Raw genomic sequence first — 14,072 nt, 5'->3', positions numbered from 1 at the left:
AAGCTACTAACACACCTTAGCTAGCTTGTTTATGTCCATCCTGAGTAAGTGTAAATTTATTGCCAGTTGGCTGGACGACATCTTCGCCTCTGGCTCACATCTGTTGCTAACTCATACGATGCTACGTTCTTTCTGTGAAAAAAAAGCTTGGCACTACGAGGAGTAAGGTTGTAAAGAGCCATATGCAGAGTGAATAGCACAGATCTGCTAAGAGCCAAACAAAGACCTCAGAAATGCTCAGTTTTGCTCCCTTTGGGTGACTAAAGTTCCCCAGAAACCAGTCAGCGGTGCTGCATTTGGTGCGACAAAACTATGAAGTTGGAGGTTTAGTGAATTTCAAACACACACATATAAATATTTTTATGCATCAATTTGGTCATGATGGTCTTAAAAAAGTTCCTAAAGAATCGTAAATTTCAGATGGTGAAACCTGCAAAGACCCAGTAAAAACACCCAGGTTGCTTTAATGTTGGCGTCCAGCTCATGTGTTTCAGTTGGTGTGGAGTTTCTCATTTTTCCTCCAAGCCTCAACCCCTGACCTAAACATAAACCCAGCCTCAAAGCCAAACCTCTATGGGGTCGAGGTCAGGCCAGTTTACTGGCCAGTCAGGCACAGTGACACCAACTCAGTAAATTAGAGAATTTACTGTAAATCAGAAAACAAACTGGTGGAGTCTGAGTTTTAATTAACTGGATATTTTACTCATCAAAACAGCTTTGTATTTTCAAAATGATGTTTTACTTTTTGAGTGGAATCACTCAAAAAGTGATTCCATGCATTAAAATGCACTTGTATACACACAACAGCCTTTTTCCTGTAGAAATAAAAAAGGAATTATTCCAAAAAGGTGCAACGAAGTGGAAACATGGGAGGCAGCTGACTGAGCAAAGCACCTTCAGTGAGGGGAGGAGGGAACGTGTTTATGAAAATGCCATCTGCACATGCAAATAACAGATCAATAAAGCAATTAAGACATGGGTCAATCATAAAAATGGGCTGGGGAACAAAGCGTCCCAGACTGCTTTCACTCTCTGCTGCGTGAACCAACCTGAGAGACTGCCGCTTCGCTCTGAGCTGTTGTGAGAGCTGGTGGTGCTGAAATCTTGTGATTGGTTGTGTGGGATTCTATTAGACAATCCGTCGGCCAATCGGTAGTCGGGAATGAAAAGGAGGGCTACAGTGGAGGTTAGAGGGCAAAAATCACAGTGGCATCAGGTGACTGGCAGTTAGCACAAGCACATGCAATAACATGCAGTTAGAGCAACAAAAGCAAGCAGGGTCAACTCAGGAAACAGCATCAACGTGTGGAATTCACAGTTCAGTGGGAACGTTGGACTTTCTTTTTTGATAAATATATATATAGATATATAAATAATTTGAAAACTGTGGTTCTAATCTTCTGCCCTGACTATTCTCCTTTCTTGGAATGGGATCAGAGACTCAGCAGTGGAGATTATGCTTTTACTCCCAGTTCAGAAAGATATAATCACATTTTATCACAAGATTCATAAAAAGAGGGGACAAAGTAGGAAAAAAATTAAATAAAATGAATTGATTTTAGAGTGCTAGAAGATTAGATTATAAATATGTATTAAAATAGAGCCATTTTTAAAGTATAATTTTAAAAATATCCCAAGTTCATGGTAATGATCTCAGATGATTTTTTTCAATATTAGGAAATATAAAACAGATTGGCAATTATGCTAAAGCTAAGGGAGGAGTAGGCTCGCTATGAAAACTCTGTAGGAAATTAATGGATAGCTCAGCTGTGTAGCTCTTTTATGGGGGTTTATCTAACCTCAACCACAGAAACCAATATGATGACTGCTAGAAAATAACTACAAATAAACTTTTAAAGACATCCACTTTCCACCACAGTGAGGTTAGAAGGAATTTTCAGACTTTTGGTGGAGTTTAAGCTGAAGCATCAAATAGGCTGTGCTTTTACAACGGAACAAACTAGAGTTCAACTTCCCTCACAAAAGAAAGAACTTTGATGGCCAGATATAGACACGTTGCATGTTATTGTTTACATGCGGCGCAAACGCTGGAGGGCAAAAAGACAATCCTTTTACTTGCCATCTACTGCTGCACTACTGCAGTAGAAAAATTCTGTTAATGAAATGAAACCTGGAGATGCTGATGATTTTAATCCAGTGCAGTGCGTCACAGCAAAAGAACAAATCACACAGAAAAACAACTCAAAACCACGAGCATTCTTCCCCTTTCTCACTCTGTGTCCACTTTGCCACACACACACACACACACACACACACACACACACACACACACACACACACACACACACACACACACACACACACACACACACACGCCCACACACACACACACACGCACACACACGCAGACTCGTGGCCATAGCAACTGACTGACCACAGTTCAACTAACGTGTCAGGATTGGACACTAGAAACACCCCACACAAAGAAGAAATCATTCAGCCCGTTACAATATCACGTTTTCAGGCTCAATGTTCATTTTGCGGTTATTAATAAGTGATAGCTGAACATAGAGGTGATTGATTAGCCAATTTAAACACCCATTCTACTGATGATCTGTCAGAGTTGTTGTTGTTTTTTTTACTGAACTGAAACACACCAAACTCAACATCCACATATTAAGTTTGTCAAAGTCAAGCTAGCAAAACTGACCCACTTCCCACCGCCATCTTTCCTCTCCCTTGATAGTTTTTGTCTTAATTAAAAACTTTTTCCTGGGGAAAATGTTTTTGTTACCTAGTTTTCATTGTGCTGTCAATTAGTAGCAAAGCACTGCATCCCTTTTTCTTTCATATATCATGCGAACATTTAAGATGTTGCGCATAACGTTGATAACCTGACAGCTAAAGCTAAAGTGGTCATCATCCGTGAAGAGTTTTTTTGCCCTCTAGCAGGGGGCTGGTTGGTGGCATCTTGCGCACATGATGTCACATTACAATGTGTCTATATTCAAGTCTTAGAAGAAATAAAATCTGAAATGCTAAACACAAGTACAAACTTGATATAACCAGGTGTGAGAGGGATCTTTGACTCACTGTTGTTGCAGGAGTTCTTGTCAGGCAGGGAGTAGCCCAGGTTGGCCATTTCCTGCTTAGCTTGAAGTGAAGCCTTCCACTGGGCGTCGGGCAGATCCACGGCCAGCTCATGGATGCTGCTGGAGTGGAGGATCTGAGTGGTGGCGTAAGGATTGGCTTGGGATGTTTGACCAGGACTGTTATAGTTAGCCTTGGTGGTGAAGTCTATGCTGCTGTAGATGGCTCCGTCGGACAGCATGGTGCCCGTTTTATCTCCCTGTCCAGTGGGGAGATCTGGTAAAGAGAAGAAGAGGGAGCTAATTCAGGGTTAACCCGTATGCTGACTGGAGATGCTGCCTTGAGCATTTTTTTTAAAGTAAGATGAAGAACAGAGAAATGATTTTTTTCTTGTTCTCATTTTATCAGGTGGGATGTCTCTTATTTCAACAACTTCATAGCAATAGCTAACAAAAAAAAAGCTACAGCTGAAACTGTGTCAAATTTTATGCCTAATTTTGTTATTAAAGGACACTATGGAGGGAGAACATTGGCTGAAAACAATGCTTAATAGTAATAAGTCACAAAAGTTAAACTAAAGCATTACCTGCTTTGAAATATTTAGATTTTGGAGAGGACTCTGTTCAAGTTTTAAATTTTACCCAATCACTAATGTTTGGCTATGACACACATATAACACAATTTGATACTATGAAGCTTACTGGAAATTGCCTGCACTGTAAACAACCATCCTCCACTGCAAAGACAGAAGTGGCGGGCTGAACAAGATGGCTGTTGATGGTTTTTCAGTATTTGGAGGCGTGGCCAACACAGACGGAACAGCTTCGTTCACTTCCTATGCTGCCGTTGCTAAAACTACAGGGAGACTGTAGTCTCTAGCGCAAAAAAAAAAAAAAAAAAAAAAAAAAGACGTCATCAATCACAACTTGTTCTTCTGCCTGCTGATTGGCCCGGTTGAAATTCAGAGGAATCAAGGTCAGTTGGAGAAATCCTTCCTTCAGTGCTCAGACAGAGCACTGAAGGAAGATGGTTTGGAAGGCACATGCTATCAGATAGCAAGCTAAACTGCAAGTTATTTCAAAATGCTTTAATCATTTGGTGTGAAACACCCGAATCAGTCAAATTCAAGACCAAATAACAAAAACACGTCCAAAATTACAGACAGACAGAAGAAATGCACTTGAAGGCTCAGATGAATAAAATGAAGCTGGCTGTAACGTCCCCCACCTCTTCACTCTCAGGATGAAGAGCTGTGTTTTCCCCCCTGGTATCCTCTGGATATCTCCAAACCCTCCCTTTTCCGTTCCCACACATGAGGAGTAACGGCCGTGTTTAGCATGCCTGTGCCTGCTGCACCAGATGAAGAGAGAGTAAGGGAAACAGAAACCACGCGGTTTGCATGCCCAGTGAAGGGGAGATGATGTAAAGCCACGGCGGAAGTGTCCACATCTGCGCCAGTCAAGCTGCGTCTGTCCTTCACGACTCGCTGCTCAAGACCATCCTTTCAAACATCCATCCCCCCGCCTGCCTCTCCCCATCACATTCCCCTACTCTGAAGTATGGCCAATGACACCAAGCTGGACTAGCTGCCATCACTCAGCCTGGTGACAGCAGAGTCCCCCTGCTGTTAATGCTTGAGTCGCCGCCTACTGTGAAATATAAATGTGTCCGGATACGTATGAAGTATGCGCCATCGTGCGCATTTCATATGCGTACATGTTCAAGGTAAACAACAGGTTCTCCTTCTGAACACACAGGAAGGAAGGGAAGCCGACGTTCATCTCTTGCGGTTTTAGTTTTGTTTCATTTAGTTTTATTTGCAGTGCACTCACCTCCTCGACCAAATTTAGTCAAGTCGTTTGGTCCTCCGGAGCTGCTGTTGACGGGCAGGCTGGTCGCCGGCCAGGAGTCGGCTAACCAGGGGTAGCCCGGGTCACTGGCGTTCAGCAGGCCTGGACGGCTGGAGGAAAACAAAAGGTTGAAACACAACGTTCATAGTATGTTTTCATAAAATTTCTGGATTTGGAAAAAAATCAAATATAGGACATTACACAAAAGTTGAAGCATAAGTTGAATCGACAAAGTTTAAAGCGAGCAACGTCAGAGGCAAATTTCACTGTTAAAAAAAACAGGAAATATGTATTTTACAACAATGAGTTAACCTGCCAGCGAAGCAGTTTATAAATGATGTTCCTAAACTGGCTGAAATAAAACATCCAGAATATATGACGACGTGTCAGGGCCGTGGTAGATGAAAGACTGGGAGTAAATTTCCACCAAAACTCTGAAATTTTCTAGACAAAAAGGACATTTTTGAGTTTGAAATTTAAAAAAAAAAAAAAAACTGAAAAATCTTCAGTTTAATCACAGAATTGTCTTTTGGAAAAAAGTTATGACTTGTCAAATTTTCAGAGTTTGACAAGTCATAAATTTTCTAGAAAAAAAATGACATTTTGAGATTAAGCTCAGAAACCTTTGAGAAGAGACTTAAGATGAGATTAAACTCAAATTTTTTTGTAAATGTTTGACTTTTCAAACTTGTTTTTAATCTTGTCGCCATGTTTTTTCTAGAAAATGTGCATATTTGCGATTGAGCTTGCAAAGTTTATCATAGTGAATAACCGCAACACTAGAGTGTGATTAATCTGACTAAATTTATCCATAAATCGACATCACTCGTTTAATCGTTACTTTTTGCCAAATAATACATGTTTCTGTGAGATAAGCCGATGAACCAAAGGAAACCCTTCTAGGGAAACAGCACTATGCTACATTTCTGGTTTCAGAAAGTTGCATCCCTTCAGGCGAGCCGAGCCGTTTGCTTCCCTTTCTCTCCCGCTGTGCCTTTGTCACATTCATTCAGCTATTTATGCAAAAACACACAGTGGATACATACATTAATACCCACTTTTGCCTTTTACACACATGTGCAGGAGCAGATAATGGCAGTGATGTATATCATAAACCTATCCCACCCTGCTGTGTCTTCTCATTACTCCAGAGTGGACATGTCCACAGAGGTTGAAGGGGACTGATGGCCTGGTGGCATCACGGCGTTGTGGTGGGAACCAGAACGTAGGAGTGGACCGTTCCCTTTAACAGGCGCCGTGTCGGACTGTAAAGCAGTCCATCAAGACTTAAACCTCGTCACGGGTGACTGCTGGGAGGCCATTAGGGATGCTGTTCTGGACAATAACTTCTGAGGATTGTTACCGTCGACAACACAGGTCAAGGTGTACGAGAGGAGGCTCCTAAATGTCTTTGTCGATTATGTTCATTTGGACATGCTGAGTAAGTCGGTGAACTACTAATGTCTCTTTTAGAGGATGCAGGAGATCTGAGACTTGTAGAGAAGTTCACCTTCCAGCAGGACAAAGCTACAGTGGAACGTCATGGATCAAAACATATTAATGGGCTAAAATAGTAAAAAAAAAAAAAGGTCCAAAAAATATTTGAAATATAAACATCTTCCTTCTGTATTTGTATCTTTATCTGAAGCCCATTATGGAATGGGCGACCAGCGATGCTTTGCGACACAGTTAGCGTCAGAACTGGCAGCCTGATGGTGGGGCTCATTGTCTGAGCTCCAGCAGGGTGATGGGTTGGTTCCCAGAGACTGGGAGAGAGTCAAACCCCGAGGACAAGGCCAGGTAATGGGTGTGCTGCAGTCGATCTCCATCTCAGCTACCGGTTCTAATGAGAAAAGCTGTTCAGCAAAAGGGAGGAGTTCAAATGAACTACAGTCCTGGCGACGGGCTAAGAGCCCTCGCCGTGGCTCCTGAATGCCAAAGCAGGCCCTCGGGGGAGACAAGTCATTCAAATTGATGGTTGTGCATCAGACACATGCACTTTTATAGGGTAATACATCTCTCCCTGTACTTCCACCTCTGTTTCTGGCTGCCATGTTCCACCGCTGCCATCATTCTTTCTTACCATACCATATTTTCCTAACCCCATTTTCTTTTTATTGTTCCACTACACGTCTACACATCCCCATTCTGTCTTTTGTATATTTAAAAAAAAAGCTGAATATAAAGGCGTTCTTCGTTCTTCTAAGTAGCACTTGGAAAGGAAGGAGCAGACGGTGGAAACTGTCGTATTGTCCTTGCATTTGTCATGCAGCGGTTTTCGGCAAAGCATAATTACAATAAGACTGATCTCTACCGAGGGTATTTGTTAAAGGTGTGTGCGTGTGTGTGTGTGTGTGTGTGTGTGTGTGTGTGTGTGTGTGTGTGTGTGTGTGTGTAGGGGGGATTGGAAAGGTTTCGGGGACATCCGGCTGATGAAATGTTGACGTTTAACTTTGAATCCCCGTCCAACCTGAGGACGGATGGCAACCTTGGGAGATGAAATTCGACTTGGAGCAACAATCCTTCCTCCTTCCCAAGCATTTCAGTAACTTGCGACGAATTCATAAGTAACAATGAACCCGGCTGATGCCGAGCTCCCGATAAATACGCCGAGCAAGGCGTATTCATTCTGAACCGACTGTATAAATCTGTTGTTTATGGTTCGGCAGACCAGTTGATTAAACTTGAATTTAAAGTACAGATGTTATCTAAACACAATGGGAAACACAGATTACTTTGTGGATTAACCCTCCGAGAAGATGATCTCATTTAGGTTTCGGATCCTGGGATGAATAGGAATCTCTATGGCAACAGATTTATTAAAACCTGTTCCCTCAGCACGCTTCGTTCTGCCAAAAGGAGTGAATCTGCTCTGCTAAAACATTGATCAGTGTGGAGATAGGAAGTTATTACTAGCTCCTAATTACTATCTCCCTATTGGCAGGGGTGGGGGTTAAGGAACCCTTATCAGGGTTTTATCCATTTTAACTGAGCAGCCAAAGTCAAACTGTTCAGGTCTCTACAATCTGCAGCCTATTCATCTTCCATGAATCATTTATTTTGTGATCGATTAAGTATAATTGTTCAGTCAGGGCAATTTGGCTCGAGCCAGTGAGAAAATGGAAACAGATGTGGCTTCATTTGCCGTTGTCTAATTAATGCGATAAACATTACATGCAACAAATTATTATTCTTATTCTTATTATTATTATTATTGCCCAATACCACCAGCTTCACAGATTCACTTTCAGGACAGATGGCAGAGTTGACATCTGGGATGTGACGGCATCAGAGCGGCTAACAGAGGCGACCAAAGGCTCCACAGCATCAAGACGCATCACCCAGGCTGCCGATGGTTACTATCAGTTCATATGAAGATTGATCAAAGTATTTTTCTTCGGCAAAATATAATGCTTAAAAGAGAAAAGATGGCAGCAGGTTCAGTGCAGAGGATTACAGTAGAAGTTTTGAAACCAAATCAAAAGTTTTAGATTACAAAATGATCCTCTTTAATGCAATAAAGAACAGACGCATCTCAGGAAAAAAAAAAATAAAATAAAATAAAAGTAGGACTATTACATAATGTTACATAACAGCAGTAAAACAAACAAACAAACAAGAAAACATATTTAACAAAAGGTCATCGCTAAAGAAGCTGTTCACAAAAGTGTGTCCAAAAAATGTGTACCAGCAGCAGATACTATAATTTCTAGACTATTGAGGGCATATAAGGCACAACACTAACTTTGAAGAGAAAATAATATATATTCCACACTTGTTAAAAGGCAAAGGTATTCATGTTGTGCACTTTATTTTTTTATGTTTTATCACAATTATTTGACAGTTTTTTTTTTAGCTTATATTATTAACAAAATCTTGGGAAAAACATTAATAAAAATGGTCTTTTGTGTCATAACGTCCTGTGTGTACATCAGCGTGTTGTTGGGGGTGGGCTCATGCACATCCGAAATAAATAAATAAAAATGTAATGTGGTCGTTCACTTTTGTTTATTTGCTGGCTGGTTCTTTTCAGCTAAGTGGAGAACAAAGGGGGACGTTGTGAGAAAGATGTTTTTTAGGCATGTGGTTGTGTTCATTTATGACCCGGTGATGGTTTTTGTGTGTGTGCCTGACCTCACGCACTTTTCCTCAGTCTCTCCTTTGTTGTTCTTTTAGTGAAACTTTCTTCTCACTGTCCTCCTCATTATACAGCAGTCCAGCTGACGAAAAGCCACATATTACCCGCATCGCAGTGTTCAACATGTGTTGAAAAAATTAGCAGCTTATAGTCTGGAAATTACAGAAACTGTAGTCTTGAGACAATTGTGAAGCAGCGTTTAGTTAAGAAGATGTGCAGTGCAGCTGGAGCCGACGCTTCGAGAGCCAAGACACACAGACGTGTCCAGTCCCTGGGCTCCAACTGCTGCGTTACGTGTGTTAATGTACTTCACAACAAGACAGAAGGTTCAAAGTCCTCCTTAAAGATAAAAGTATATTTTGGCTTTTATCTGAAAATCAAGGTGGGAGAGGCGGTTTGAGGTTCAGGGTGTGGTTTCTACAGCCTGTGGTGATCTGAGGGGCCGTGTCACCTGCTGGTGTTGGAGCTCTGCATCTCATCGAGTCCAAAGATGTCAAACAGAAAATTTTACAGCACTGTATTCTTTTTTCTCTGCTTGGAATGCTATGGGGATGCTGATGTACTTTTCCAGGAGGAGGTGGAACCTGCTTACAATGCCAAAAATACCACCGCCTGCTTTAATTATCACTGAAGCTCAGAGGAGCCAGAACTGTTAGTGCTGATGCCCCAAAATGATGGAAACGGCAAATCATTAATTCTGTTTTATATCAGAACGGCCCTTTACTGCAAACTTTTCTTAAAACCCTGGGTTTTCAACACACTGAGACTTTTGCTTGTACAGGTGTTTTGTTTTCATCATTATCTTTGTTTTCTCCCTTGTCCTTTCCAACTTGTAAATGTTCTTTCATTTTATTTTACAGCTCCTTGTGACAGATGATGTTGTTGTATGGTGATTTATTAATAAAGCAGTAATAGTATGGCACTGTTTGCAACATCATACCCAACCTGGGCTACCTTAAAACCTTAGCAGTGCCACTATTCAAGGCAAAGCAGCCATGACAACATGTCTTCATCGTTTTCATATTTAAAAAAAAAAAAAAACACTATCATAGGTCTTATAACTGAAATTGTCATTTACAGATGGAACATGGCGAGATGTTTTAGGATTTAATAAAAAGGGGGAGAAGTTGATTTTGCGGCGTTTGGCCCGCTGATCACTGATCACAGCCAATCAACGGAAAATTGTGCAACTCGGTATTCCTGGCCGATTGATTGGTGCATCTCGAGAAAATTGTGGCGCTCAGAGCTGCTGACAAAAGATTTCTAAAGCATCCCTTCCACCCCCCAAAAAAGTATTACAGACGCGGAGTGAGAATTGGAACCGCTTATGTGGAAAATTGAAAGAAAAACATAACAGCAGAAAGTAGATGAGAAGCGGCATGACAAGCAAGTGGTGTGGCTAATTCATTAAGGGATTGCTGGCAGCTTGCAGAATGATTGGGTGAAAATCGCCCTTTTACTGCATTGATGCAGCAGATATAAAAAAAAATTAAACGAAAAAAAAAATCGCTGATGCCAGATTATGGGATGAGCACCCTCTGAGAAGAAGAAAGACAAGCGGGGTCACGTTTAGTCACGATCTTTCAGTGAGCATTGGAGATGTGCTGGTTTGTCTGGGGCCAGATGTGATAAGCAGAAACCTGGGATCCTCCAGGGAGTCCCATGAATCCCCACAGAGGACGACCGGTGCCACCGAGACGCGCCCTGCTCACTGCAGTTCGTCCCATTCCACTAACACGCACTGAGACGGAGCAGGGCAGCATGGAGATGTCCACACACACCCACATCCACACACACACCTCTCCCCTGGGTAATTATTTTTACATTATTACATGTGCTCAGATCCCAGTCGCCCACGCAAGGTGACAGGGAAATTTATCACTCAAGAGGGCTTTGGGGTTACCCGTAGCCAGCAGGCGGAAGATAAATGACAAAATAAAAGCCTCTCTCTGCTTAAATTGTTTCTGTTAATTCTGCTGAGGAGATTTATGAGTATATCTATCGATGCATAAATGGAGATGTGGTAGGGATGTATATTTGGGTGTGTGTGTGGGGGGGGGAGGGGGGGGGGAGAGAGGCAGGCCTGTGCGGTAGGCATTAGAATGGGTATTGGTAATCTTTGGAAGCCATCAGTCATTTATCAGCGTTAGAATAGAATCGGGAGCGGTTGCCGTGGAGTTCATGCGTGACTCCGGAGGAAAGGTTGTGTGAGCCAGAGGATTCCAGAACAGAGGCTTTTATTTTGGTGGCAGTACTCACCTTCCATTGCTCATCAGACCGCCGTCGACTCTCTGGAACGTCACTGAAGGCAGGAGAAAGGAAAGAAAGAGGACAAAGAGAAAAAAGCATTATGTTTATGGACGATACAAAGATGGCTTTAAACTTTGCAAGTAATCTATCAAAAATATTGAAGGAAATGCGTCATTTTGGTTTGTCACAAAGAACCTAAGAAGACATTCCAGTTTATATTCATAACACTAAGACGTATGAAAAAGTTCAGAGGAATTTTGCACAACTACAAATAAGACGATGCCCTTTATCTCACTACTCTGGTCCAGTTTGTCCTTGTGCTTCAGCAGCAAAGTGCTCATCCTTTCTGTTTTGTATTGTTAATGGATTCACCAGGGGTTTCGGTTGTCCCTCTGTGGGTGATGTCTTTGCTTCTTTTTTCTTTTCAGCCTGCATATCGCTTCGATTTACATAAATCAAGATGTCATGTGCTCTTCAAGGACAAGGTGCCAGATGAGAAGCAAAACTCATTTCATCGCTTTGATTTTGCTGCCGAGTCACTATCAGATTTGTGATTAAACTCCAACAAAAAAAAATGATTAGAAAAGGTAGAGGGCTCATTAATCACTTTGAGGTTTTTTTTTTATTATTATTTTTTTTTTATCTGAGACACCGGTCATGTGGCTAGCAGGAATCCCCAGAAGCCATGTATGGGGTCTGATCCAGGAACAAAATGCAAAGATGAAAGGAAGAACTCCCCCTCTGGCTTGTAAACTCTTAAATTGAGGCATCCTCATGATGACAAAGCAGCAGGGAAAGTTCTAAGCTTTTAAGAACTTCAATGGATTGAAGCGAAAACCGTCGGGTTTATGGAATTCACCACATTCCATGAGTAAAAAGGAAAGATATCAGAGAACTGCTTCACTAAAGAGAGAGAGAGAAAGAGAGAGGAAGGAAGGATGTTAGTAATTTGGCTCATTTGCTCCACAGATGGAGATTAAAGAGAGGAACGCTTGACATTCTTCCTCTTTTTTTTTCTTTTTTAAATTTTTCCAGTTTCATTCAAGTTGACTCCAGAACAAGCTCGGGCAAACAATGTGTTTTTTCAGACAAGAGCCAGGAGGAACTCCCAAAACAGATGAGAACTCTGCAGACGAGAGTCGCTAAAACAGTGAATTCCTATCAGAACTCCTCCATCCTTCTCAGTACCTTGCAGAAGTAGTCAATGGGCTTTTGGAGATTTCATGTGAACAATTGAAACAAATTAGAGCTACATTGTTTTACAAATTAAAATTTGAAAGTGTGAGGGATGTGGGGTATTTTGAGATGTAAAAGAATTGAGACAATGATTCTAAAAATACAAATGCAGCTCTATTGTTATGTTAGCATGGCCACAGATGATGGTAGACAAAGAGGTTTTTTTTGTGATGACATGTTGTTTCTTGTTTCAAGGTGATTGACAGTACTGAGACCCTCCTCCTTCCTCTGATTGGTTGTTTCTAACTGAGCTGTGTATTTCTGCAGATGGCAATAGGACCACAAAGTGGCAACAGAGGAGCTTGATATTTTCAGACAACCTGTCTCATATTTTACTGTCACAACATAGTAACTGTTTTAACAAATATGTAACTTTTTGTGTATATATATATATATATATTATATATAATATATATATATATATATATATATATATATATATATATATATATATATATATATATATATATATATATATACACGAAAGCTACATTTTGCAGCTTTGGTTTGGGCGCTCTGAACATTAATGGTATCAAAGATTTTGCTTCATCCTTTGAAGCTTGTGGATGGGATGTGACCAAATGGTGTGAATACTTTCAACAAGGTACTGCTTTCTGCATTTTATTGTTTACCTCCAGCAGCTCTGTGTGGATAGAAACAGGCAGACATCTTGATTCAACCAGAGCCAAAGCCTGGAGCTTTTGTTCCCCCACCGGCAGAGGTTGTGTTTAAGGAAACTTCGTTGTCTGGGTGAGGATTGACAGGAGCTGGCGGAGGAAGCTTCTGAAGTCTCTATCTGAGGGCTGGCACATTTGGGCTGCTGAGGAGCATTTTAATGTTAGCCAGACTGACACGGTGAGTCCAGGCTGCGCTAGATAAGCACTTTCTCCAATATGAATGCAGATTAATCCCCTTTAATAAGCATCAGCGTTGGGGAGGGGGCTGACGAAGTGTAATCAGCATATAACATTTCCATCAAATCTAATTCCTGCTGGCTGTGTGCCATACCAGTGTTGTGATTTACCTCTCGTGTACCGACAGCTTTACTGCGCTGAGACAGGACACTCGATACATCAGCTAATTGTCAATAGAAAGAGAGCAGCAGTGTGAAACCCCTCGATCACATTCTGATGCACGCTCCAAATATCACCCTGCAGTCTCAGCTTTTGATCTCTGCTGAACTGAACGGTAAATTGTGCTTGCCAGTAAAAGCTTTTTTTTTTCTTTTTTTTTTTTAAATAACCTGCCTCCTCTTTGGCGTATAAGAAAGACTGAAAGATTATTCATCTTTCATAATGTGCTGATGTAATGCTTTAGATTAAGTAGAGGTCACATTCATATTCATGCAGGCTTAGACAAAATTGTTTCTATTTATGGTTGAGGCGTGAAAGAGAGGCGTCCTAAAGTAATCCCCATTTCTGTCATTTGCAGCCACAAATGTCAACAGGATTTTATGTAATGACCTGCACAACATTGTGTAACCCTAACCCCTGCAAAGTGGAAGCAACAGTTCTCTAACTGTTTTATAAATCTAAAGTGTGGCATTC

At 41.3% G+C, this 14,072-nt stretch overlaps 1 protein-coding gene across 6 annotated transcripts in view; it reads right to left on the bottom strand.

Annotated features, from left to right (window-relative positions):
- The window catches only part of robo2 (roundabout, axon guidance receptor, homolog 2 (Drosophila)), a 349,267-nt gene that overhangs the window by 30,194 nt on the left and 305,001 nt on the right, over window positions 1-14,072 (bottom strand). For 4 of the 6 annotated variants that reach the window (XM_055045287.1, XM_055045288.1, XM_055045290.1 and 1 more), the window contains 4 exons: window positions 11,299-11,341; window positions 4,884-5,011; window positions 3,055-3,327; window positions 1,050-1,175 (listed from right to left, as the gene is read on the bottom strand). In XM_055045287.1, coding sequence (XP_054901262.1) covers window positions 1,050-1,175; window positions 3,055-3,327; window positions 4,884-5,011; window positions 11,299-11,341 — 570 coding nt within the window. The remainder of the gene's footprint in view (window positions 1-1,049; window positions 1,176-3,054; window positions 3,328-4,883; window positions 5,012-11,298; window positions 11,342-14,072) is intronic. The other 2 variants (XM_055045291.1, XM_055045292.1) reach the window with 1 other exon arrangement.

The sequence above is a fragment of the Poeciliopsis prolifica genome, unplaced genomic scaffold (assembly GCF_027474105.1).
Source record: "Poeciliopsis prolifica strain line A6 unplaced genomic scaffold, Auburn_PproV2 SCAFFOLD022, whole genome shotgun sequence".
Lineage (NCBI taxonomy): Eukaryota > Metazoa > Chordata > Actinopteri > Cyprinodontiformes > Poeciliidae > Poeciliopsis > Poeciliopsis prolifica.
This window is presented reverse-complemented; position numbering and strand designations above follow the sequence as displayed.